Source organism: Chiloscyllium plagiosum, chromosome 1 (assembly GCF_004010195.1).
Source record: "Chiloscyllium plagiosum isolate BGI_BamShark_2017 chromosome 1, ASM401019v2, whole genome shotgun sequence".
Taxonomy (NCBI): Eukaryota; Metazoa; Chordata; class Chondrichthyes; order Orectolobiformes; family Hemiscylliidae; genus Chiloscyllium; species Chiloscyllium plagiosum.
The window spans coordinates 29,740,321-29,763,671 of record NC_057710.1 but is presented as its reverse complement, the minus strand read 5'-3'; the positions used below and the strand labels follow the sequence as shown (position 1 = coordinate 29,763,671).

The window sequence follows — 23,351 nt, the reverse complement described above, 5'->3', positions numbered from 1 at the left end:
GTTTTGCCCTCCTGATTTCCCTCTTAAGTATAATCCTACTTCCTTTATACTCTTCTAAGGATTCACTTGATCTATCCTGTCTATACCTGACATATGCTTCCTTATTTTTCTTAACCAAACCCTCAATCCTTCAGTCATCCAGCATTCCCGATACCTACCAGCCTTTCCTTTCACCCTGACAGGAATATACTTTCTCTGGATTCTTGTTATCTCATTTCTGAAGGCTTCCCATTTTTCAGCTATTCCTTTACCTGCGAACATCTGCCTCCAATCAGCTTTCGAAAGTTCTTGCCTAATACCGTCAAAATTGGCCTTCCTTCAATTTAAAACTTAACTTTAGAACTTTAACTTTTAGATCTGGTCTATCCTTTTCCATCACTATTTTAAAATGAATAGAATTATGGTTGCTGGCCCCAAAGTGCTCCCCCACTGACACCTCAGTCACCTGTCCAGCCTTCTTTCCCAAGAGTAGGTCAAGTTTTGCACCTTCTCTAGTAGGTACATCCACATACTGAATCAGAAAATTGTTTTATATACATTTAACAAATTCCTCTCCATCTAAACCTTTAACACTGTGGCAGTCCCAGTTCCATCTTCATACAAGTTTGGCAAGTTAAAATCCCCTACCATAACTACCCTATTATTCTTACAGATAGCTGAGATCTCCTTACAAGTTTGTTTCTCAATTTCCCTATGACTATTGGGGGGTCTCTAATACAATCCCAATAAGGTGATCATCCCTTTCTTATTTCTCAGTTCCACCCAAATAACTTCCCTGGATGTATTTCCGGGAATATCCTCCCTCAGCACAGCTGAAATGCTATCCCTTATCAAAATTATTAAGGAAGTAATACCGGCACATCTGAAAAATCAGAAACTAATCAGCAGAATCAGCATAATTTCATAACAAGGAGACTGTGCCTGTCTGACTTGAGTTTTTTGAGGCAACGTCCACCACAGTGGATAGAGGGGAACCAGTAGATGTACTGTATTTGAGCTTCCAGAAGGCGTTCAATAAGGCACCTCACAAAAGGATAAGTCATAAGGTAAGAGTCTATTGTGATTGGAGGGAGTATATTGGCATAATTTGGCTAATAGGCAGCAAACAGAAGTGGGGATGAGGGGTTGCACAGGGATCAGTGCATTACATTAATGACTTGGAGGAAAGAAATGAACATGTCAAATTTACAAATGACACAAAAATAAGTAGAAAGGCAGGTTGTGAGAGGGATACAAACAGTTTTACGGAGGCATATTTTGACAGTTTAAGCAACTGGCACAATGGTTGGCAAATGGAGTAAAATGTGGGAAAATGTGAACTTGTTAATTTTGGAAGGGAGACCAGAAGAAGTTTTGACCCATCTCTATGCTTTATCCTGAGACGTTATCCCCTGGATTAAGATTAATCAGTCAGGGAAAACATCTTATTGACATCAAATTGGTTCTGGAAGAACCTTCTCAGCTTTATCAAGGTCGCCTCATTCTTCAAAACTCTGGATAATACAGAGCCAATCTCCTCAACTTATCTTTGTTAAACAAACCAGCCTCCCGGGGATCAATCTGGTCATTCTCAATTTCATTCCTTCTCTAGCAAGAATATCCCTCACTAAAATTGTTTGCAATATTTCAACTGAGGTCTCAAAAAGGCTCTATATATTTTCAGGAGAAAGTAAGGTCTGCAGATGCTGGAGATCAGAGCTGAAAATGTGTTGCTGGAAAAGCGCAGCAGGACAGGCAGCATCCAGGGAACAGGAGAATCGACGTTTCGGGCATAAGCCCTTCTTCAGGGCTGAAGAAGGGCTTATGCCCGAAACGTCGATTCTCCTGTTCCCTGGATGCTGCCTGACCTGCTGCGCTTTTCCAGCAACACATTTTCAGCTCTATATATTTTCAGCAAGGCATTTGTACCCTTTTACACAAATTTGTTTGCAACGAAGGCTCATGTATCATTTACCTTCGTAACTGCTGGCTGAACCAGCATGCTGTTTTTTAGTGACCAAAGAGAAAGGGCAACCAGGACTCTTTGGGCACCTGAACTTCCCAACCTCTTAGTTGAAGAAATTTTCAACCTTCTCTCTTTTCTACGTAAGTGAATAACTTCACGCTTACTCACTTTTCCATCTTCATACACTGGCTGGTTGACCATAAGACTGTTCGGTATAGGAGCAAAATTAAGCTATTCGGTCCCCTGAGTCTGCTCCCCCATTCAATCATGGCGGATATGTTTCTCAACTCCATTCTCCTGCTTTCTCCGTCTAACCCTTGATTGCCTTACTAATCAAGGACCTATCTCTGTCTTAAATACATTCACCGACATGGCCTCCACAGCTTTCTGTGGCAATGTGTTGCACAATTTCACCACCCTGTAGCTGAAGAAATTCCTCCGCATTTCAGTTCTAAAGGATTGTTTCTTTGCTTTGAGGCTGTGCAGTTGGGTCCTACTTTCTCCTACTAGTGGAAACATCTTCTCCACATCCACTCTATTCAAGTCTTCAAGATCTCATGCATTTTTCTTGTAACCTGCATTCCTGTGCAATTTAGGTTCATCAGTAAATTTGGAAATATGCCGTTCCCATATATAGTCTCCAAATCCGAACCAGTTATACAGATTCTGAGTAGGTGTGAACACGGATTCTTGCAATATACAATGGAGGGGGGGGGCAAAGACCTTGTTGCATTTTAACCAGACTAGAAATTCAGATGCCCGGGCACCGGGGTTCAGATCACATCATGCCAGATAGTGGAATTTCATAATATTTCATAGAATCCCTACAGTGTGGAAACAGGCTCTTAGGCCTAACAAGTCCACATCAATCCTCAGAAGAGTAACCCATCCAGAATTTGAAACGCATAAAAATTTGGATTTTAAATTAAATTTAATAATAACCATGAAAACCAGCGTCAATTGTTACAAAGATCCATCTGGTTCACCTCTAATGTCCTTGACCATCTATATCTGGTCTGACCTATATGTAAATCCAGACCCATAGCAAGATGGTTAACTCTCAAATGCCTACTGAAATGGCTCTGTTAGCCATTCAGTTGTATCTACTGCTCGAAAGGAAAAAGGGAATAAAACCACATGGACCACCAGGCATCAACTCAGATATAGGAAAGGATTCTAACTTATCCCAGTTCTCAAGTCTGCCTCTTCCTCATATCTAAACAATGGGGTTACATCTGATACTTAATAATCTGCAGAATTCACACAAAAGAGGTGACTTTCCATAATCTATAGAATTCTGAATTTTGAACGATAACCATCAATGCATTCACTATCTCTCTTATCTACTCAACATTCTGGTTAACTCTTCTGGTTGAGAGAATTTATTAAACTTCAATCCAGTTAACGTTTCAAGTACAACCTCTTTACTAATGCTGATTTATTTTAGTTATTCAATTTCACAAGTCCCTTGGTTGCCTAGTGTTTTGCAGACTTTTTTTTTCCTGTATCTTCTTTTGTGAAGATAGTTGACAAGTAACTGATTAGTTTCTCTGCCATTTCCTTTTCTCCATGACAGTCCTCACCTAATAATAGGCACATATCAGTCCCAGTTTGTTTTGCCACATGCCTAAAGAAGCTTTTATAGTCCACTTTGATGTTTCTTGCTTGTTTATATTTATTATTTCTCTTCTCTTAAGTTATTGATCCTATTTTCGAGGTTTCTAAAAATTGCTCCCAATCCTCAGGTGGAACATCTTCTGGCAACCTTAAAGCCCCTTCCTTTGATCGAATGCAATATTTAACTTCTTTTGATAACCATGGCTGATTTATTTCCCTTTAGGATTTTGAATCTCAGAATACATTAGCTGGACAATTTTTTTCCATTATTAGTCACTGCCTGTCCACCAAGAAATCTTTTTGTGTACTTTCTGAATCCACCAGTGTCAACTTGCCCCTCATACTTCGGTAATTTCTTTCCTTTAGTTTTAAAACCCTAGTTTCACAAATGAACTACACTGCGATCAAACTTATTGTGAGATTCTATCACTAGTTTCCAAAGAGTTTTTTTTTAAACAGCCTTTTCTCATGACATAACATTAAATCAAAAACAGCCAAAATTCCTAGTTGCCTGCTCAAATTACTGCTCCAGAAATCCATCACATATACTCTAGGAATTCAAATGTCACAATACAAACATTTCATTTTTACAGTAGTACCTTTTCTAAAAGCTTTGCTGAGGCTTTTAATTTTATTGTCCTTGCTTCCCTTATCACCTTCCATATAGGGAAACACTCGCGCCTGATGGGTCCAAAAGTAGTCATTTGATCCAAAGAAATGAACCGGAAATTCGCCAATCTCATGCTTCATATTTTGAATATTTGTCGGAATGTTTCTTGGGTGACAAATCTCTGCTGGCCACCACCTGTGTTTGAACAAAAATAAAACGAGGTTATAGCAACAAGTAATTTCAGCGTCATGAAAAATGTAAATAATCTGAAAATCAATCCTTAACTGCATTGTTGTTAAGACAAACAAAACAAAAATGCACATTAACACACACAGCAAGAAAATAAACTGGGAAAGGGCACGAATTAAAACAGAAAATCATCATAAAGTAGTAACTGAAATTAAATATACAACGATCGGCTGGAAATATTCAGCAGATTTGGTCAAACTATGGAATGACAAGAGGTTAATATTTTAGGTCAATGACCTCTGGTCAGAACTGTCAAATTTGTGTTTACCTGATAATTAAATACACCTGGGTAGAAAACTTACAAAAGGAATGTCAAAGGAATCACTAGGCCTTGGATTATCAGAGAATAGCCTAGGACAGGTATCATTTATTTCTCCTTACTCTGAACAAATGAAGGAAGGGCACATGAATGGGAAAGAAACCATTTCAGACATCACTGTGAAAGAGCAAAAGAAAATACTTGAGAACTGAAATAAAATGGCACTCTTTTGTATGAGAATATTTTAGGAAGTGTATCAAATAAACCTTTAGTACTTATAAAGCAGATAATAAAAAGGAACATAAATGAAAGTTCAAACATTAAAAGGACAGAACAAAGCTGCAAAATAAATTAGAAAGACTAAAAAGATATGATACACAAAATCAGAAATAAGCTGTAATGAGCTGGAGGCAAGCTAACAAGAATGAGACAAAGAATACTATTTAAGCTCTTCCAACTCAGTTTTCACATGGGAGTCAGTTACTGGCATTATAAAACTAACAAAGAACACTTAATGGAGATGACCAAAGAATAAAGGCATCAAAGAAGCAAAACAATTAAAAATAGAAAAATCACAAATACCAGATGACTTATTTTTGAGACACTCAAGAAAAACTATCGAACAGCCAATACTTCAATTACCAATTCTATAGTTAGTAGAAAGTAAGCTTTCTGAAGAAGCATCTGAATGCAATGATCAACAAAAAGCTGCAAGTGCCATTTTCAGAAATGATTTGCTGGGATATTTCAAAGCATACAATTACAATTAATGACTTTCATGTTAGACCAAATATATGATAAGTCTCTTAATGCCACTAAGACTGGTAGGAATTGCGAAGGTGGCACAAATTGTCTATAAAGGGGCATAGATAAGGTGGGCAAAATTCAGGAGAGTAAAATGTGGGGAAATGTGAACTTTTCTGCTTTAGCACAAATAATTAAAAATAACAACATACTATTGAAGTAGGGAGAGATTATAGAACTCAGTAAGGGGGGGGGGGAATCTGGGTGTCCAGCGTGACAAATTACAGATTCGCTGGTACAGCAAACAATTAAGGAAGCAAATTGAATTTATGGCAAGACAAACTGAACTTGAATGCAGGAATATATTACTACAGAGTTATAAAGGTTAATGAGACCACATCTGGAGTGCTGGTAGGAGGGACTATCTTATGAAGAAAGGCCAAGTCAGTTAGATCTATGCCAAATGGAGTTTATGAGAAATACAGGTGATCTCATTGAAACATTAAAGCACATAGTGAACCTGAATGCAAAAAAGATGTCTCTCTTGACAGAAGAGTGTACACCTAGGCAACACAATTTAAAACAGAGAATAGGAGAACTGCTTTCACTTGGATGATCATGAGTCTGTGGAACAATCTTCCCCAGAGAATGGAGGAGGCAGGATTACTGAATATCTTAAAAGGCAGACTGAGGTATTTTTGGTTAACCAGGGAGTCAGAGTCTCGAGGTTAAGTCGCAAAGTGGAGATGAAACCAGAATGACGGAATAGGCTGGAAGGTTAAAATAGTCAATTTCAGCTCCTTTGTTCATTTGGCAGGTTCGTCGATAGATTCACTCTCTTCAGCTAGAAAGATTACAGGCCAGGGGTCAGTTGAGACAATAGGAGGTTTGGTACACAGTGTAAAGTACTTTAGGAAGAGAGATGACAAGGATAGGCAGATAGTAGAAGTAGTGAATAATAAAGCATACAACTTTCTAGACTTGATTAATAGGGGGATAGACTACAAAAGCAAGGAAGTCACATTATGTCTGAACAGAACACTGTATTGCTTCATGTTCAGATGCTATACTTCAAGGAACATGGCAGTTAGCTCAGAGTACAAGAAAGATTTGCAACAATGGATCCATCAGGGAGAAGCTTCAGATGTAAAGTGCATAGATAAAGTGAATCAATTGTACTGTTTTATTTGTAGAAAAGCAAGTTGTATGAGATGACAGGTGGTGCACAAAATCAGTCGGGCTGAACAAAGTAGGTAGGAGGTAAAATGCTTCCTGTTGATGGATGGGAAGCTTCAAGAAACAATTATTTCTGATGGAATTAGTCGTTACCATAGTTAAAGGTGGACTTCATTAGGAAGAACCAGTGTTGATTGCTAAAGGAGATTTTGCTTCACTAACTTGGAGGTACCTGAAAGGCTGACTGAGGGTAACACAGTTGATATACAGGGACATGTATCGTGCCATACAACAAAACTGTGAGGAAAGTTATAAGTATAAAAGAGACAGCAGCAAAGGTCTGAGTAATAGGAATCAAAGAAGTGGTCAATGGAGGAAGATTATAGTGGAGTTCCGCAGCATTGGTATTGAAACACTTGCTTTTCTTGATATATTCATGATATGAACCTTGGTGAGCAGGGAACAATTTTGAAATGTTGCTCATGACATGACATCTGAAAGAATTGTCAACTGAGGGAAGAATGGTGTGGAACTCCAATAGGATATTGACAAGTTAGCATAGTGGCAAGATAGGTGGAAATGAGGTTTATGTAGTCAAGTGTCAGATGGTGCACAATGTTAGGAAGAACACAAAACAAAATAACATTCGGGGTACAATAATCAAGGTGACACTGGAGCAGAGGAGTGTGGATTCATAGGTGCACAGATCATTGAACTGGCAGGACAAGTGGAAAGAGCAGTTAACAAGGCATAGCATCCTCAGTTTTATTAACAGGGACATGGAGTACAACAGCGAGGTGGTCATGGTGAACTTGTACCAGACTCAATAGACCCCACCTGGAGTACTTTATGTAGTTGTGGGTGCCACATTATAGAAAAGATGTTAGCACCAAGAGAGAGTGCAGAAATATAAGAATGGTTTCAGGAATAAGAAACTTCAGTTATAACAGAGTTAAGAAGTTGGGACTGTTCTCCTTGGAGAGAATGCAGATGAGAAGAGATTTTGAAAACGTTTATCAAATTATGACAGGTTAGACAGAGTAGATAGTGAGAAGCTCTTCCTGCTCATAAAGGGAACAAGAGAGCACATATTTAAAAAGTGAAGCAAATGAAGCAAGCATGATGTGTGAAAGTAGCTTTCATACTTGTGATTAATTAAGGTTTCAAATGCACTGCGCAGAAACATGGTGGAGGCAGATTCAACTGAGAGAGAACTGAATAATTAATTGGCCAGAAGTATTGTGAAAGGGGGAAAAAGGATATGGAGGGGGGGAAGAAAGCAGAAGACTGACACCAAGTAATGATGCTTGTTTGAAGAGCTGGTAGAAGCATGATGGACAAACAATCCTCTTCTGTGCCGTACAAATTCTGCGATTATGTGAAGCCAGGTTGCGGAGAGACTTGAAGAGCCTTTTGTAGGCGGTGGTGTTACCATGTACCTCCTGTCCTTGTCTATCTTGGCAACTTAGGGTGGCACAGCGGCTCAGTGGTTAGCAGTACAGCTTCACAGCATCAGGGACCCATGTTCGATTCCATCTTCGGGTGACCGTCTGTGTGGAGTTTGCACATTCTCCCAGTGTCTGCGTGGGTTTCCTCTGGGTGCTCCAGTTTCCTCCCACAATCCAAAGATGTGCAGGTTAGATGAATTGGCCATGCTAAATTGCCCATAGTGTTCAGGCATGTGTAGGCTCGGGGTAAATATAGAGCAATGGGAAATGGGTTTGGCTGGGATACTCTTCGGAGGGTTGGCATGAACTTGGAGGGCCAAAGGGCCTATTTCCATGCTGTAGGAATTCTATAACAATCTAATGTGAGTTACTGTAGTTGAATGCATATATGGTACACAGTACTGACACTGGGCGTCAGTGGCAAAGAAAATTCATGTTAAAAGGTGGCAGACGATATGCTAATCACATCGGCTACGTTTTCTTTTATAATCAAGCTTCTTCAGTGTTGGAAAAGCTACACTCATCCAGACAGATAGCAAATACTCAATTACACTTCTGACTTTTGGTGGATAGGCATTTAGAAAAAAGGGGATTTTTTTCAATAAAGAATTTGATATACATTCGAAGGAGGATGTTAAATATTGTAAACCAAGTCCAGGTATATAAAACCATGAAAAGCAAAATCTTTCCTGGTTTTATAAACTGGCAAAGAATGCAAGTGAAAATAAATTTGATATGTTTATACAGTGAGACTGTCAGATTGGAATACTGTGCTGTTTTGGGCATTCAGTTATCATAAGGACATTAAAGACAAAGCAAAGCAAGATAATGCCAAGGCAAATATTTAGATACTGAGACTACTTCTAGGAGACTGTAAAGGAGAAATTTTAATTGAGTTTCTAAAAAAAATTATCAAATGCTTTGCTAAGTGATAAGTGATTAGGGAAAGACTATCTCTAGTTAGTCTAATTTGGAGGCTGTTATTAAGAAATCAATTTAAAATTTCTTATAATTTTCTCTCTTGAATTTTTCTTTGTCATTCACAGGATGTGGGCCTCACTCATTTAGTCAGGATGTACTCCCCTATTCCTGCATGTCCTCGAGAAGGTGGTGGTGAACTACATTCTTGAAGCGCCCAAATCCTTGGGATGTAGCTACATTCAGTGCTGTTAGGAACGTTAGACACAGGACAGGGGTAGTCCATCCAACCTATTTGGTTTACTCTTGACATTCAATATGATCATGACTGATCAAACACTTCAATGCTGTTTAACCACATTATTCCCATAATCCTTCAGACCACTAGTAGCCAGAAATCTCTATTTTTGTCATACACAAGAGAATTCCAATGATTCACAACCTCATGAGCAAAAAGAATTCTCAATCTCGGTCTTAAATGGCATCTTTGTTATTCTGGGTCACCTTGTTCGAGACTGGTTGTTCCCAATCATGGAAACACCTTACTTGCATTTACCCTGTCAATCCCTTTAAATATTTTATAGGTTTAAATTAAATCATATCTTATTTTCCAAAACTCAAGAGAATACTAGTCTACTTTGCTTACTCTCTCTTTATAAGAGTCCCGCTAACCTGGAAAGAAGATTACTGAATCTTTGCTTCACTTCCTCCTTAAGGAAGGAGTTCCAGGATTTGAACCCAGTGACATTTGAGAAATGTAGATATAGTTCCAACTAAGCATGGTGTATGACTTGGAAGGAACTTGCATCATCTGGTACACTTCTCTTGATAAATGGTCAAGGTCATGGTTTGGAAAATGTGTCAAAAGAGACTTTGTTGTGTAGTACACTGACACCACTGTGGGTCAGTAATGAATACTGAAGGTAGTGGGTAGGGTCCCAATAAAGTGGATTAATTTTTCCTGTATGGTGTGAAGCTTCAAGTATTCTTGAAGCTGCAATCATGCAGGGAAGTGGAGTGTACCTCAGCACGCCTGTCCTGTGCCTTGAATATGATGGATAGGCTTTGGGAGACAGGAGATGAGTTACACATCACATAATTTCGAGCATCTGACTTGCTCTTTGACACATTTTTTATATGGCTGGTTTGCTTCGGTTTACGGTCAATGGTAACTACTGAATTATTGATTGTGGAGGATTGCGAATATACAAAAATCTTCCAACAGATCAAGCTGTACATGTACATACCCAGAGTGCTGCAATTACAACCTGATGCACAATGCTTCTCTTCCCCAGAAAATTAAAACTCTAGATCTCCCTCAAATTGTTGTTATTTGTAAAATCTCCTAATTTAAATCCGCTTTTTTGCAAATGGCAATCCTTTGTAATTATTATTCTTTCTTCTTGATTCTTTTCAGGAGTATGGGCATCACCAGATAAGCCAGCATTTATTGCTCATTCACAATTGCCCTTGAACTGAGGGGCTTGCTGGACCATTTCAGACAGCAATTAAGAGTCAACCATATTGCAGTGAGCCTGAAGTAACATGTAGGCGAAACTGGGTCAGAATGGCAGATTTCCTTCCCTGAAGGGCATGAGTGAACGAGGTGAGGTTTTTATAGGAATTGATGATAGTATTGGTAACCACAAAACTGAGATTAGATTTCAATTCCAGGATGACTGATTGGTATTTACTAATTCAAACAAACAAATGCAATTAAACAGGATAATACACCACAGCAAGAAATGCTGCATGCTACTGCTGTACTGGCTATGCCATCAACAAGCTGCCAGTCCAAATCCTAATTTCACTGTGGTTTGGATGACCACAAAGTCTGGATTGAATGTCTGCCATTTCAGTTAAGTAGTTTCACTCCCAGGTTTTGGGATGGGGTGAAGGTGAAGACCCAATGAAAGAAAACATTTTTCTGCAATTCTCGGGTGTTCAAATGTTTGTCAGAAGTCTCTGGACCCAGAAAATTTAGTTAAACAATTCACAACAATAGTTTCCCTCCAATATATCCACATGAAGAAGCACTTGATTTACCTTAATACCAAAAAGCAATTTTGTATTTCAAATTGGTTTCCAGCTTTGAAGTTGTGTCAATTGTTCCATACAATGCACTGATATAAAATAAAATGAGAATCATATTTCACAAAACATGCAAATTGTAAAGTCATTTTTTTAACTTGCACTGACCTGTAGCTACCCAGTTTAACCCAGATAATGTCTTTGTAATGTGGCTTCTTGCCTGCTTTGCAATCATTGCAATACCAACTCCCTTCTGGCATATCAATGTTTAGGCATTCTGGATGAAATGCTGCAGGACAGGACTCACAGCACAAAAGGCTCCCACCTGTAGGAAGTGAGGTAAAATTAACATGGAAGCCTTTTAAATAGAAATTCACATTGTGTTTAAAATAAACACAGGTGCATTTAGATAGCGTTTCATTAAAAATTTTAGACACACGAAGAAGTTCAGTGCATGCTGACATCTGACTATAATGGGCACTAATATTGAGGACTGATTTGAAGTTACTGATAAAGTTTACCTGTCAAAGGGATCACCGGGAAACTGGCATTTCTCCAGACAGAGAAACGGAACATTTAATTGATACTTCCTATTCATTTATGATTACTTTATGCTTGGAGAATGTCAGGCAGATAAATGAAGAATGTCAAAAATTAGACGTCATCTTTCTTTGCACTAAATGCAGCTGATGACATGAAGTCAGGTAATACTTGCAAAGAAATAAGCCAAGATTCCAACATAGGCTAAAGGCAATTCATTACTGTAGGAGATTAACTTTGGGTGAACTGAAAGAGACTGGCACAACTGAGTAGATACCCGTATGATAGTCTGCCAGTTGTCAAAACACCACCCAAGTTCATGTGTTCATGAAAATTTGTGCTGGGTTGTACTTTGCTAAATAAGGTGTGCAAATCCAAGAAACAGTGCATTAGGAAGGGACACAAAAACAATTAAAATGGTAAGTTAATGACTGAAGTTTGGTAAGAACATGAAGGTAATGACAAAGAAACCAAAAAGAAGTCATCATTGGTGAGTATACAAGACTAACTCTAAACAAGCCAAGATGATTTTGAGTGAGAGCGCGAGTGATCAATGTTTCATTTGAAGAAATGCACCAGTAAACTTAAATGCACCTCAAACTAACCTCTTGAACACACAAAGCACCAGCTAACATTGACATGAGCATGATGACTGTAGCCTTTTTTTGGAACGAAATGGTTGCTGCAAATAATACTGTTGGCTGTCAGTATCACAGACCCTGCTGCAATGCAAGTTTCCCCTCCATGATAAGCCACAGGACAGCGGACACATCGCATCATTCGCCCTGCTAACAGAGAGAATTTAGTGTCATCCTTTGACTAAAACTTGACAGTTTCTTATAGCTTCCTCTCCAAATTTATGGTAAATTCACACATGTTAAAACAGATCATCACCAAAATATGTAACTTAAAAGTACTATGGCATCAACCAAATGAAACTCCTTTACTCCTATGAATGGTACATTTGAATCACTGAATCTCTACAGTGTGGAAACAGACCATTTGGCCCAACAAGTCCACACTGATTCACCAAAGAGTAACCTCCCAGACCCATTCCCTTACCCTATTACTCTAAATTTACGTCTGACTAATGCAACTAACCTACACATCCCTGAACACTACGGGCAATTTAGCATGGCCAATTCACCAACATCTTTGGACTGTGGGAGGAAACCGAAGCAACCAGCAGAAACCCACACAGACACAGGGAGAATGCGCGAACGCCACACAGACAGTTGCCCAAGGATGGAATCAAATCCAGGTCTCTGGCGCTGTGAGGCAGCAGTGCTAAGCACTGAGCTACTGTACAGCTAAATTTACTGATAAATCCTGTATTCCCTGGAATTTTAAGTAATTGAATATTTGGAGACACAAATATATCAAGAGACAAACGGAAACATAATTTATATATATATATACCTGAGAAAGCATCTTAAAAGATTTCTATAGAAAATATTTTGGAAAAATGCACAAGGTTAGAAAATCAGATTGTTTATTCATAGTCTCTGATGGAAAATGTGTGAAAGAACAATCACTAGATAGTTTACTAGCTTGATTTTAAAAGTGATTCTTCTTTTAAGTGTGCATTTATTACAGATTTATAAAGAGTCTTTTGGGTCATGAAATTTGTGAACGCTAAAGACCATAAAGACAGGAGAAGTCAGCCATTCAGTCCATTGAATCTGCTCCACCATGGTTGATCTGATAGGCCGGAATTCCATTTTCCTGCTTTTCCTCACAACCCTTAATTCCCATACTGATTAAAAATCTATCAGTATTTTCAACAGCAGTTTCAACAGCCCTCTGTGATAAAGAATTTCACAGATTCACTATCCTCCAAAAGAAAAGAAATTCATCCTCATCTTTGTCTTAAATAGGTGACCCTCGCTCTGCGATCATCTCCCGGTCCGAGAGTCTCCACACCAGGGGAAACAACCTCTCTGCATTTGGTGTGTTGTTTAGTGGAATGACACACAGAATTTCTTCAATTTAAATAGATATTTAAATTGCATTTAAATGAAGGTCAGTTTTTCCAATTAACATCGCATGTATTTACAACAAAGTTGTGGGGTACGTAACTTTCAGATTAGATTACTTAGTGTTGAAACAGGCCCTCCGGCCCAACAAGTCCATACCGACCCTCCGAAGAGCAACCCACCCAGATTCATTTACCCCTTCACCTAACACTACGGGCAATTTAGCATGACCAATTCACCTAACCTCCACATTTTTGGGCTGTGGGAGGAAACCCACACAGACACAGGGAGAATGTGCAAACTCCACACAGACAGTTGCCTGAGGCAGGAATTGAACCCGGGTCTCTGGCGCTGTGAGGCAGCAGTGCTAACCACTGTGCCACCGTGCCACCATGCCACCCCCAGATGTGACAAATTTACAGAATTGCATATCCACATGAAACGTGACTTGGCTTTCATGCTCTACATTATTTCCCTAAACAAGAGCTTGACAAAAAGTAAACATAACAAGGATACATGATTTGTATTTAATTTACCTTTTCATAATTTATTAAAATAATCTTCCTAAGGTTTTCCAGTATTATAACGTAGTCACTATGTATCAAACCCAAAAAATGAGCTTGATAACTCAACCCAATTCAAATGCTCGTTTAAAATGACCAGGTGGTTTTCATCCTGACAAACTGTTTGAAGTAACTCAATGTAAAATTCCACAAGCAATTCACCACTTCAGAAGTGAAGTGAAATCCTAATATGCTATACATCAACTTTGTGTTAACTGTCACCTCATGAGCCAGCAATCTTGATTAACCCAAAGAAATGATATACCTCAAATACCACATTCTCTACAATGACAGAGTAGTCAGTGCAGGGTCTGAGTGACAAGGCTCTCTGCCATTAAGTTTTAATTAAGGCAAAGTTGCACTATTATTAAAGTGATTTATATTGTACTTGTACATTTCTATTATTTGCAGTGTTTTTACATTGATTGTATGGATCTCTCGATCAAACAGTACAGGCCTGGTCCCATAGATGCCAGTTAATAAAAAGTTTGCTGTGTTTAAACAGTACCACAATCCATGTCCTATTGGTAACAATTGACTTTTAGGGACTCGGATTAGAAAATCGCCAATTTTGAGGCTGAAACTTTTCTCTCGATACTGAAATTTCCAGGACCCAGGAAAAGACATTGGCAGTCTGCAGAACACAACAAAATAGATAGCAGTGACTGAAAAAAACAAAGTTTTGGCTTCTTTGCTTTTTAAGCTGGAGACTGTAAAATCTCTAAAAACCTCTCTCAGGTTAATTCCTAAATTTAAGTTCAGTAAAGAAACTGGACCTCCTGATATTAACGTGATGAATTGTAGAGCATTCATCTCTCTAAGGCAACCCTGCAATAATCCTGGCATATGACACAACCAACTGAACTCATTGACAGACACTTCCTGTGAAAAAGATTTGCTTCTTCAGCAGGCCCACAAAGACTGTTGTCCTACACCAAGGATAGGCTTCATTTCCTTTCCAGTGAGCATAGTTGATGTTACATGGACTCTGGGTGAGTGTTTGATTAACTGATCATTATTTTTCAGCTCACAAATATACAGGATGAAAAAAAGACCACCATGACATACCCAGACAACTGCAAAGTTTCAAATAAAGTATCCTATTTTCAATCTCAGTCATACACATCACTTCAGCTGTCAAGTATCCATTGAATTTCTTCCTGCATGTGATGTTGCCTGCATCCCTGAGCAGTCTGAGATTCTAATACTCATTGAAGTCTCGTGACATTCCACTCTATGCACCACAGAAACACTAACTGATTTTGAATCCAGGCACTCCATCTGCACAAAATCACTCCCATGTTTCACCTCATTTCTCTCCTTGGCCAATAAATTTTTAAAATACTAGCTAGCATTATATTAATTAGGTAAGAACGTAAAAATATTAGTCAGGGTAGGCACCCTCACTTTCTAGTCTATTACTTGTGGTAGAACTTCCAAACATTTTGTCCCTGGATTCTGGGAATTTTGCCCTACACTCTTATCTTGCTACATCTATTCACACATGAACAAATCTCAATAAAATAACCTAATCAATTGCACATATACTTGTCCTACTCTCCACTATCTCCTACTTTGTGTCTGAATCACAATTGTGATGGAGTTGGCATATTTGCACATGCAAAAAATATAAGAAAACAGACAATTCGAGGAACATAACTTGCAGGATGAGAAGACCATTATGATATACTCAGATGATCGCAAAGTTGGAAATAACATACAAACTTAATTCTCATAACTTCACCTGCCAGGTATCTATTCAATTTCTTCCTATTTCCGCTAATTGCGCCTGCGTCCTTCACAATTTGTTCCAGATAATTAATCAACTTCTCGAGAATGGTAATTTAAATATAAACCATCTGTTCACCTCTGAGATCAAGACTGAATCTTTTCATTGTTTGCAAATGCCACGAAACGGCAGCTGAATAATTTATGTATACCCTTCAAGACAATGATCACTTGATGAGGTTAACTCAACATATTTAGTTTCCATAGCTTTGCCTCTATTGCAGGTATAAATCAAGGTAATGGTAGTTATCTTTTGGCATATCCACTCCAATGGCAGAGTTGCCCACATCAGAATACTACCTCCTAAACCATAAATGGAATTCCTTATCCTTCCAGCATGTGTCAGTGAACTTAAATATTTATGCTTCAGTTCTCAATTTCAAATCATTTCCCTACACTGATAGTTATGACCAGAGTATTAATGCCTAAAGCATTCTCAGATTTCAGTTTACTTTCAGAAAGCCACCAGTACTCCATCCCATCCATTTTATACCTTTTAAATTTAAGAACAATTCAATCAACTATTAAAAGTTATTGGAAAATTCAAAAAAATAAAAACTATAAAAAACTTTGTTGATTAGAAAAATAAGTTTGAAAATATACTGAAGAATTTATTTGACTCAAACTCTTATCAGCTTAAATATCATATCAGTTTAAATATCATATCAGTTTTAATTCACAATTAAAATGAGACATCTAAAACCTATATAAAATTTAAGGACTGTTAAATCATATTTTATGCAAGTAAATTTTAATTACACATACTCAAAGCTACTTAAGGCATTTATACTTATCTACAACACCTTTTGTTGTCCTGGGGTTAGAGGGGTTTGTGGCATGGCAGCTGATACAAGTGTGCAGTGGGCATCGAAGTCTCTTGTTTTCAAAAACAGTTGGGGGATACTTTTTCACACATTCTTCATGGTAGAACTTGCCACACAGAGGAACATTGCAGCGTTTAACATCAGGCCCAATCTTCTTACACACAAAACACGAGTGTACACCTGTACAAAATAAATAAAGGAAAACACAACTCATAATCCAAAGTCACAAAATTAATTTTTTTTCCCAAGTTCAATCATGCAATACAAACACTACAATAAATTTAAAAAAGCTAACAGTCCTTTAAAAAGATGCATATATTAAATCATTGTATTTTGCAGCTTTCGTATTATACTGCTGTGTTTGGTCATCTTATCACATTCAGTCTTGACCTGCTGCAGCCACCTGCTGTATGTATGTTCACAGTGTTTAAGTTCTAGAACATTGACTCCGTTTCAATGAAGAAATAACAATTGTAGTCCCATGTCAGCAGTTGTAGGTGGACTTGCAGGTGGTGGCCCCATGTGTCTGCTATTTTTGTTCTTCTAGGTTACACAGATTGCAAGTTTGGGAGATGCTGTAGAAGAAGTTGCATCTTGCAAATTACACATTCTGCCACTGCAGCATTGGAGGCGGAAGGAGTGAATAGTTTCAAGTATTGGATGGGGCAGGCTGGGCTGACATAATTGGGCTGCTTTGACCTTGATTGTTTCAAGCTTCTTCAGAGACGTAGGAGCTGCACTTATCAATGCAATTTACCAAAGATCCTTAGATAGCACCTTCCAAATCCATCAACACCTCCCAATGTGGGGGCAGGTGGGAGGCACAGATATGTGGGAACACCACCATCACCACCACCTGCAAGCCACTCACCATCATGACTTGCAAGTATATTACCATTCCTTCACTGTCACTGGGTCAAAACCCTGGAATTCCATCTCTTAAGGCATTGAGGGTTAACCTAAATCAACCAGACTGCAGCAGCTCGAGGTTGCAGCTTACCAGCACAATTTCAATGTCAACTAGAGAAGGTCAATAAATGTTGGACAGCCAGCAATGCCCATGTCCCACAACTGAATAAAAAATAGACCTCTACCATCTAAAAGGGAAAGGGTAGTAAAACGCCACCTCTGCGTTTTTCTGTAAGACACTCTAAATATCATTCTCACTTGCTATTCCTTCAGCAAAATCCTAAACTGCATCCGGACAGCATCAAGCGACCAACCATCTTCTCCAGTGTAATTAGACATGAGCAATAAAGCTGAACCACAAACAAGACTTGTGAATCCTAGTTCACGATTCTCTTAAAGTTAGAATGCAGGTTCAGCTGGCAGTTAGGAAGGCAAATGCAAGATTAACATTCATTTTAAGAGGTCTAAAATACAAAAGCAGGGATGTACTGCTGACGGTGTACAATACACTGGTCAGACCACATTCAGAATGTTGTGAGCAGTTTTAAGACCATAAGAGATAGGAGCAGAAATTAGGTTATTCAACAGCCATTCAGCCCATCGAGTCTGCTCTGCCATTCAATTATGGCTGATAAGTTTCTCAATGCCATTCTCCTGCTTTCTCCCCGTAATGCTCGATATCCTTGACAATCAAGAACCTATCTCCAACAACCTGGCCTCCACAACCTTCTGTGGAAGTGAGTTCCATAGATTCACTACTCTCTGACTGAAGATGTTTCTCCTTATCTCTGTTCTAAAGCTGTGCTCTCAGGTCCTAGTCTCTCTTAACAATGGAAACATCTTTCCAACATCCACTCTGTCCAAACCATACAGTATTCCATATGTTTGAATTAGATCTCCACCCGTACCCCTACAGACACAGAAACTTTAAAAGCCTAGACTTGAAGAAAATCTGAAATAAAACAGCTTAAACAGTGGACAATAAAGAATCACAGCTAAAAACTTGAATCTTTTTGAATGTTCCACATGCAGGACACAAATGATTTGTTAAACATGTGAAAAATTCATTTGACCTTTACAAATATTACATTTACATATTTTGCGCTTGCTTGTCCTCATCTGGTGTTCCAAACACCAAACAAGTGAAAAATAAGTCAATGACTTACAAATAGAATCACAGATTTATACAGCATGGAAACAGACCCTTTGATTTAACTTATCTATGCCAAGCAGATATCCCAATCTGTCCTTGTGCCATTTGCCAGCATTTGACATATATCCCTCCAAATCATTACTATTCATGTACCCATCCAGATGCCTTCTAAATGTTGTAATTATATCTTCCACCACTTCCTCTGGTAGCTCATTGCTTAGACGTACCACCCTCATGACAGAAAAGGCTACCCCTCAGGTCCTTTTTTAAACCTTTCCCCTCTCACCCCTCTATGCCCTGACTCCCCTACCCTGAGGAAAAGACCTTGACTATTCACCTAATCCAGTAGGGCCCCAGGGAGTGTTGCTGAACAGAGACACCTAGGGGTGCAGGTTCATAGTTCTTTGAAAATTGCGTCATAGATAGGGTTGTGAAGCTGTTAGCATGCTTGCCTTCGTTGGTCAGAAAACTGATTTTGCAGTTGGTACATTATGGTGCAGGTGTATAGGACATTGGTGAAGCCACTTTTGGAATGCTGCATATAATTCTGGTTGCTCTGCTATAGAAAGAATGTTGTTAAACTTGAGAGGATGCAGAAAACAGTTACAAGGATGTTTTTGGGACTAGAGGGTTTCAGTTATATGGAGAGGCTGAATAGGCTCAAGCTTTATTTCCCCCCAAGAGCTTTGGAGGCTGAGGAGTGACCTTACAGAAGTTTGTAAAATATATTCAAAGGTAGAGCAGGTGTAGAAAAAGATGTGGCATAACGGAAACAGAAACTTTTATTCACTAACTCAAGTATGAAGGTAAAAAAGCAAGACTGCAGTTAAATTTAATACAACAAATAATGCATGACAATGAAATAATGTTCAAACTCTGGAGTCATTTAATGGTAAAATACTACCTAGCTCGACAAATCATTCAACGGTCACATCATCTTGTTACCTTATTTTGTTTGCTGTGATTACTGAACTATTTCCTTTCTAAAGTAAACAGATTGTGTTGAAATAAACATTATTTTGGCAAAGCAGATTTGGCAGTGAAGTGTGTATTACTGAAGAACGGAATTGAGGTGGCAATTATGCAGTAAGGAAACATTTTGAACAATCAATGCATGTAGAGAATTCAAACAAAGTGCATTTAGAAGACGGAAAAATACAACAGCTCAGGACTGTCAACCGGTTTACTAATTTTATTTTTAAGTAAAGCTAGTTGAATATTTTACAATGCGATTGCTTTAAATCTGAGGCACACTTCACAAGTTATTTGACTTGAAGTACATAGATTTAAGTTGAAAATCCAAACAGAATGGTGCTGTCAACTTCACAATTCACAGAAATAAAAATATATGTTACCTGATGTGCATTCTCTGCACATAAATTTGCCTTGAGGTAACTTAGACAGCCCAAGACAAGCCAAGTGGAATGTCCCACAACACTGTCCTTCACAAAGGAGCAGTTCACCAGAGTTTTCACACATCTATAAACAGAAGAAAAGTCATGCATCAGTCTGTGGAAAAAAAGCAAACAGTCCAGAATCTTTTTTTTTTTGGAAATACAAAGCCTTAAATTTCGCAAGTTAGTTTTGACTGAAGCGTGTATACTGTTCCTAAATTATTCAAATGTTGACATAGAAAAGACATGAATGTCACTGAGAAATGAAAAGATCACTTTCTCACTATTGTATCTCAGCTGCAGAATCACTTAAGTTTTTTTAAAAATTAGATAGACCAAGAAGACAGTTGCTCACCTTTAGGTGCAGTATTCCTCATTCTTCAAATGAAGATTTGAAGTCCTCCACATACCTTGGGAGAGGTCAGCATATCAACAGGAAAATCACTAGGGACGCCTGTCCCTTTAAGAGACTCAGCCAGAACCACACCACCGCCCCCTTCCCGTGCCCTTATACAGTAACCCCACGTGGCAATCTTCAGTTCTTTTCAACAAGAGAAGACAAGGCAGAAGAGGATAAGCAAGGAGACCAACAAGGAATCCATTGCCCTCTCATTTTTCAAATAGCTAAGAAACTTATTGATGTTAATAAGTGATGATAATTTGATGTTAATTCACATAGTTGTTTTTACAATAATGTCCCACAAACATTAAATATGTGTCATACAAGCTTAACAAATTCATACATCCAAAGCTAATGATGAGCCCCAAACTTGCCTAAACGATTATGCAAAAGTCTAAAAAATTTTCTATGTGGAGATTAATTTATATGAGCTGGTACATGAATTCAGTACACTCTAAAAGGGAAGTAAACCACTTTACATTACAGTTAATTACCCTCCACATACCATAGGTGATTCTCTTCAAAGATCCACTTCAGAAAAAGGAGGCACATTAAAATTCTTGACACGGGCAAGGTTAACCCCCAAACAAACAGAATAGTTCTGTCTTAAAGTGCAAATGACAAGTAACATTTGGAAAATATGCAATGATAACTTGACGTGGATTCCTCGTGATATCATTCAGTGCAATGTGCATAAACCAGTCAATACAGCGGCTATTACTTGTGAGAGATGTTTCTTAACAATGAAGTCCAGAACTTTAGATAGTTTCTGCTCCATGGTTCAAATGACTTGGTTTACACTCTTCATTTGCAATTTTGTGTGGGAGAAAATGCACCTTTAAGCCATTAACAAGTAGTGCTGTGTTCAATCCACATTAATGTTATTAACTTGATAAGCCACCACCAACTATAGATGAACATAGAGAAAGTGTCAGGATTGACTTTAGCTCTGAAAGAACCACACTGTGAAGTATCTTCAAACTCCTCAGATATTAGATCATCACGTGAGTGAAGGTACCCATTTCACTATCTAAATATAAAAAAAATTAAAACGCACACAAATAGTGAGCCAGTTTCTTTATTCATAAGTCAAGCACATAAGAAAAATATCCAGCGATCAATAGTTTTTATCACAAGTCAGAAAGACAGATGGAATGCAGTCACATCTGCAGTACTCATGATTTTAGATTTTCTTTCTTGCTCATGAAATAAATTGATCACGTGACCGAACAGCTCTATTTCTTTGTACTGTATGCATACTTGAAGTTCGTCTCACCTGACAAACTCCTTCTTTCTTAGCTGTACCATTGCCTCCTCGCTCTCCTTGGGATTTTTTGGATGATACAGATGAAGCCTCTGTTGGAGTTTCATCTGCACTTTCATCTGCTGACTCCAGCTGTCCATCAAATGATGTCTGAACACGAGGAGTAAAACATAATTATATTTTAATTTAATTAACCATTATGATGTAGTTACTTAAAGTGAGATTCATCAACTACAATTACCGTTCATTACAAGGCTACAAGAACGATACCAGATGACCAGCTGAGCACTCATGCTATTTTTGGGGAATTTACACATCAGCAATTGCAATGCATTTTCAAAGTTTCAGTACACAAGCATGAAAGATTAAAAACTACTTAATTCAGCAGATAAATAGGCAGCACAAAAGAAAATAAGTGCTAACAACATAAAATACTGCTGACAAAGAATAAATGCAGTCCGCAACAGGATTGAGCTTGAAACTAGTGACTGAGCACATTTTCCTCAACAGAAACCTGTAGCTTTTTCACAACATCTCGTTTTGGAAAGTTATTAACAATCTCCTAGCAGGTCAGCCATTTGAACATCTAGTCAGGTACAGTGTATGGGAACACAAATTGAGTTCTATGTGCAAATTAAGGCAGTCAGCTGTCCAAAGCAGGTCCTGGTGATTAGATAGCAAGTAAAATTAAACAACTGAAACATTTATGAAGCAAAGTAGCCAAGTTGTTAGAGGCTCAAGTACACTTGTGACATGGAATGGTCTTATGGGTCCCACATGAATTCCAAACCTTACAAAATCAAATTCTATTTTATTGCAAACATCCCTTCACGACTAAACTAGTGACAGAAGATATCAAAGCTGTTCAGCTAGTAATAATATTTTGCACTTGCAAAATAAGTATATTATTAATAATAATAGACTTTTAAATACTTGCAGCAATAAAACCATCTCAACTAAACAGACACTTTAAAGCAGAGCTTTGCCAAAAAAATGTACTTTCAAATATGCTATTTTAAATATGGACTAAAACAAGCAATGTAAAAGAAAATAAAATGGATTCAACTTAGCAACTAATAGGAATTTAATTATTTGTCAATTAAAAAATAAACTTTGGATAATGCATGGAAGCATTTACTACATTTCCCCATTTTTGGGATTTAAGTTTTGAATTTTTTTTTCCCTGAGTTGACATGTTATGCAAAAAGCAGTCATAATGAGGTCTGATAGTTTGTTACAGCAGAAAAAAAGAGAGCTGAACATATTTGCAGCAGTTCACGATCAAACGCAATAAATGTATATCTAGCCAGCAAAGCCCATATTCTTGGAATGAAATACCAATAACACATTTCTTCACCCTTCAGAATTGCCTTGAAGGTAAGAGATAGAGGTGGAGGGTTGCATTTTAGACTGGAGGCCTGTGACTAGTGGTATGCCACAAGGATCGGTGCTATGTCCACAGCTTTTTGTTATTTATATAAATGATTTGGAGGAGGCATAGTTAGTAAAGTTGCAGATAACACCAAAATTGGAAGTGCAGTGG

At 38.2% G+C, this 23,351-nt stretch overlaps 1 protein-coding gene and 1 long non-coding RNA gene across 6 annotated transcripts in view; one reads left to right on the top strand and one right to left on the bottom strand.

Moving 5' to 3' along the window:
- The window catches only part of LOC122560909, a 16,093-nt gene extending 5,459 nt beyond the window's left edge, over positions 1 to 10,634 (top strand). The window contains exon 4 of the long non-coding RNA XR_006314850.1: positions 10,384 to 10,634. This is a non-coding gene — a long non-coding RNA (uncharacterized LOC122560909). The remainder of the gene's footprint in view (positions 1 to 10,383) is intronic.
- The window catches only part of nsd2 (nuclear receptor binding SET domain protein 2), a 149,018-nt gene that overhangs the window by 30,067 nt on the left and 95,600 nt on the right, over positions 1 to 23,351 (bottom strand). For 4 of the 5 annotated variants that reach the window (XM_043711508.1, XM_043711417.1, XM_043711593.1 and 1 more), the window contains exons 11-16: positions 21,821 to 21,958; positions 20,106 to 20,229; positions 16,668 to 16,868; positions 12,143 to 12,325; positions 11,166 to 11,322; positions 4,162 to 4,367 (exon numbers count right to left, since the gene is read on the bottom strand). In XM_043711508.1, coding sequence (XP_043567443.1) covers positions 4,162 to 4,367; positions 11,166 to 11,322; positions 12,143 to 12,325; positions 16,668 to 16,868; positions 20,106 to 20,229; positions 21,821 to 21,958 — 1,009 coding nt within the window. The remainder of the gene's footprint in view (positions 1 to 4,161; positions 4,368 to 11,165; positions 11,323 to 12,142; positions 12,326 to 16,667; positions 16,869 to 20,105; positions 20,230 to 21,820; positions 21,959 to 23,351) is intronic. The other variant, XM_043711768.1, reaches the window with a different exon arrangement.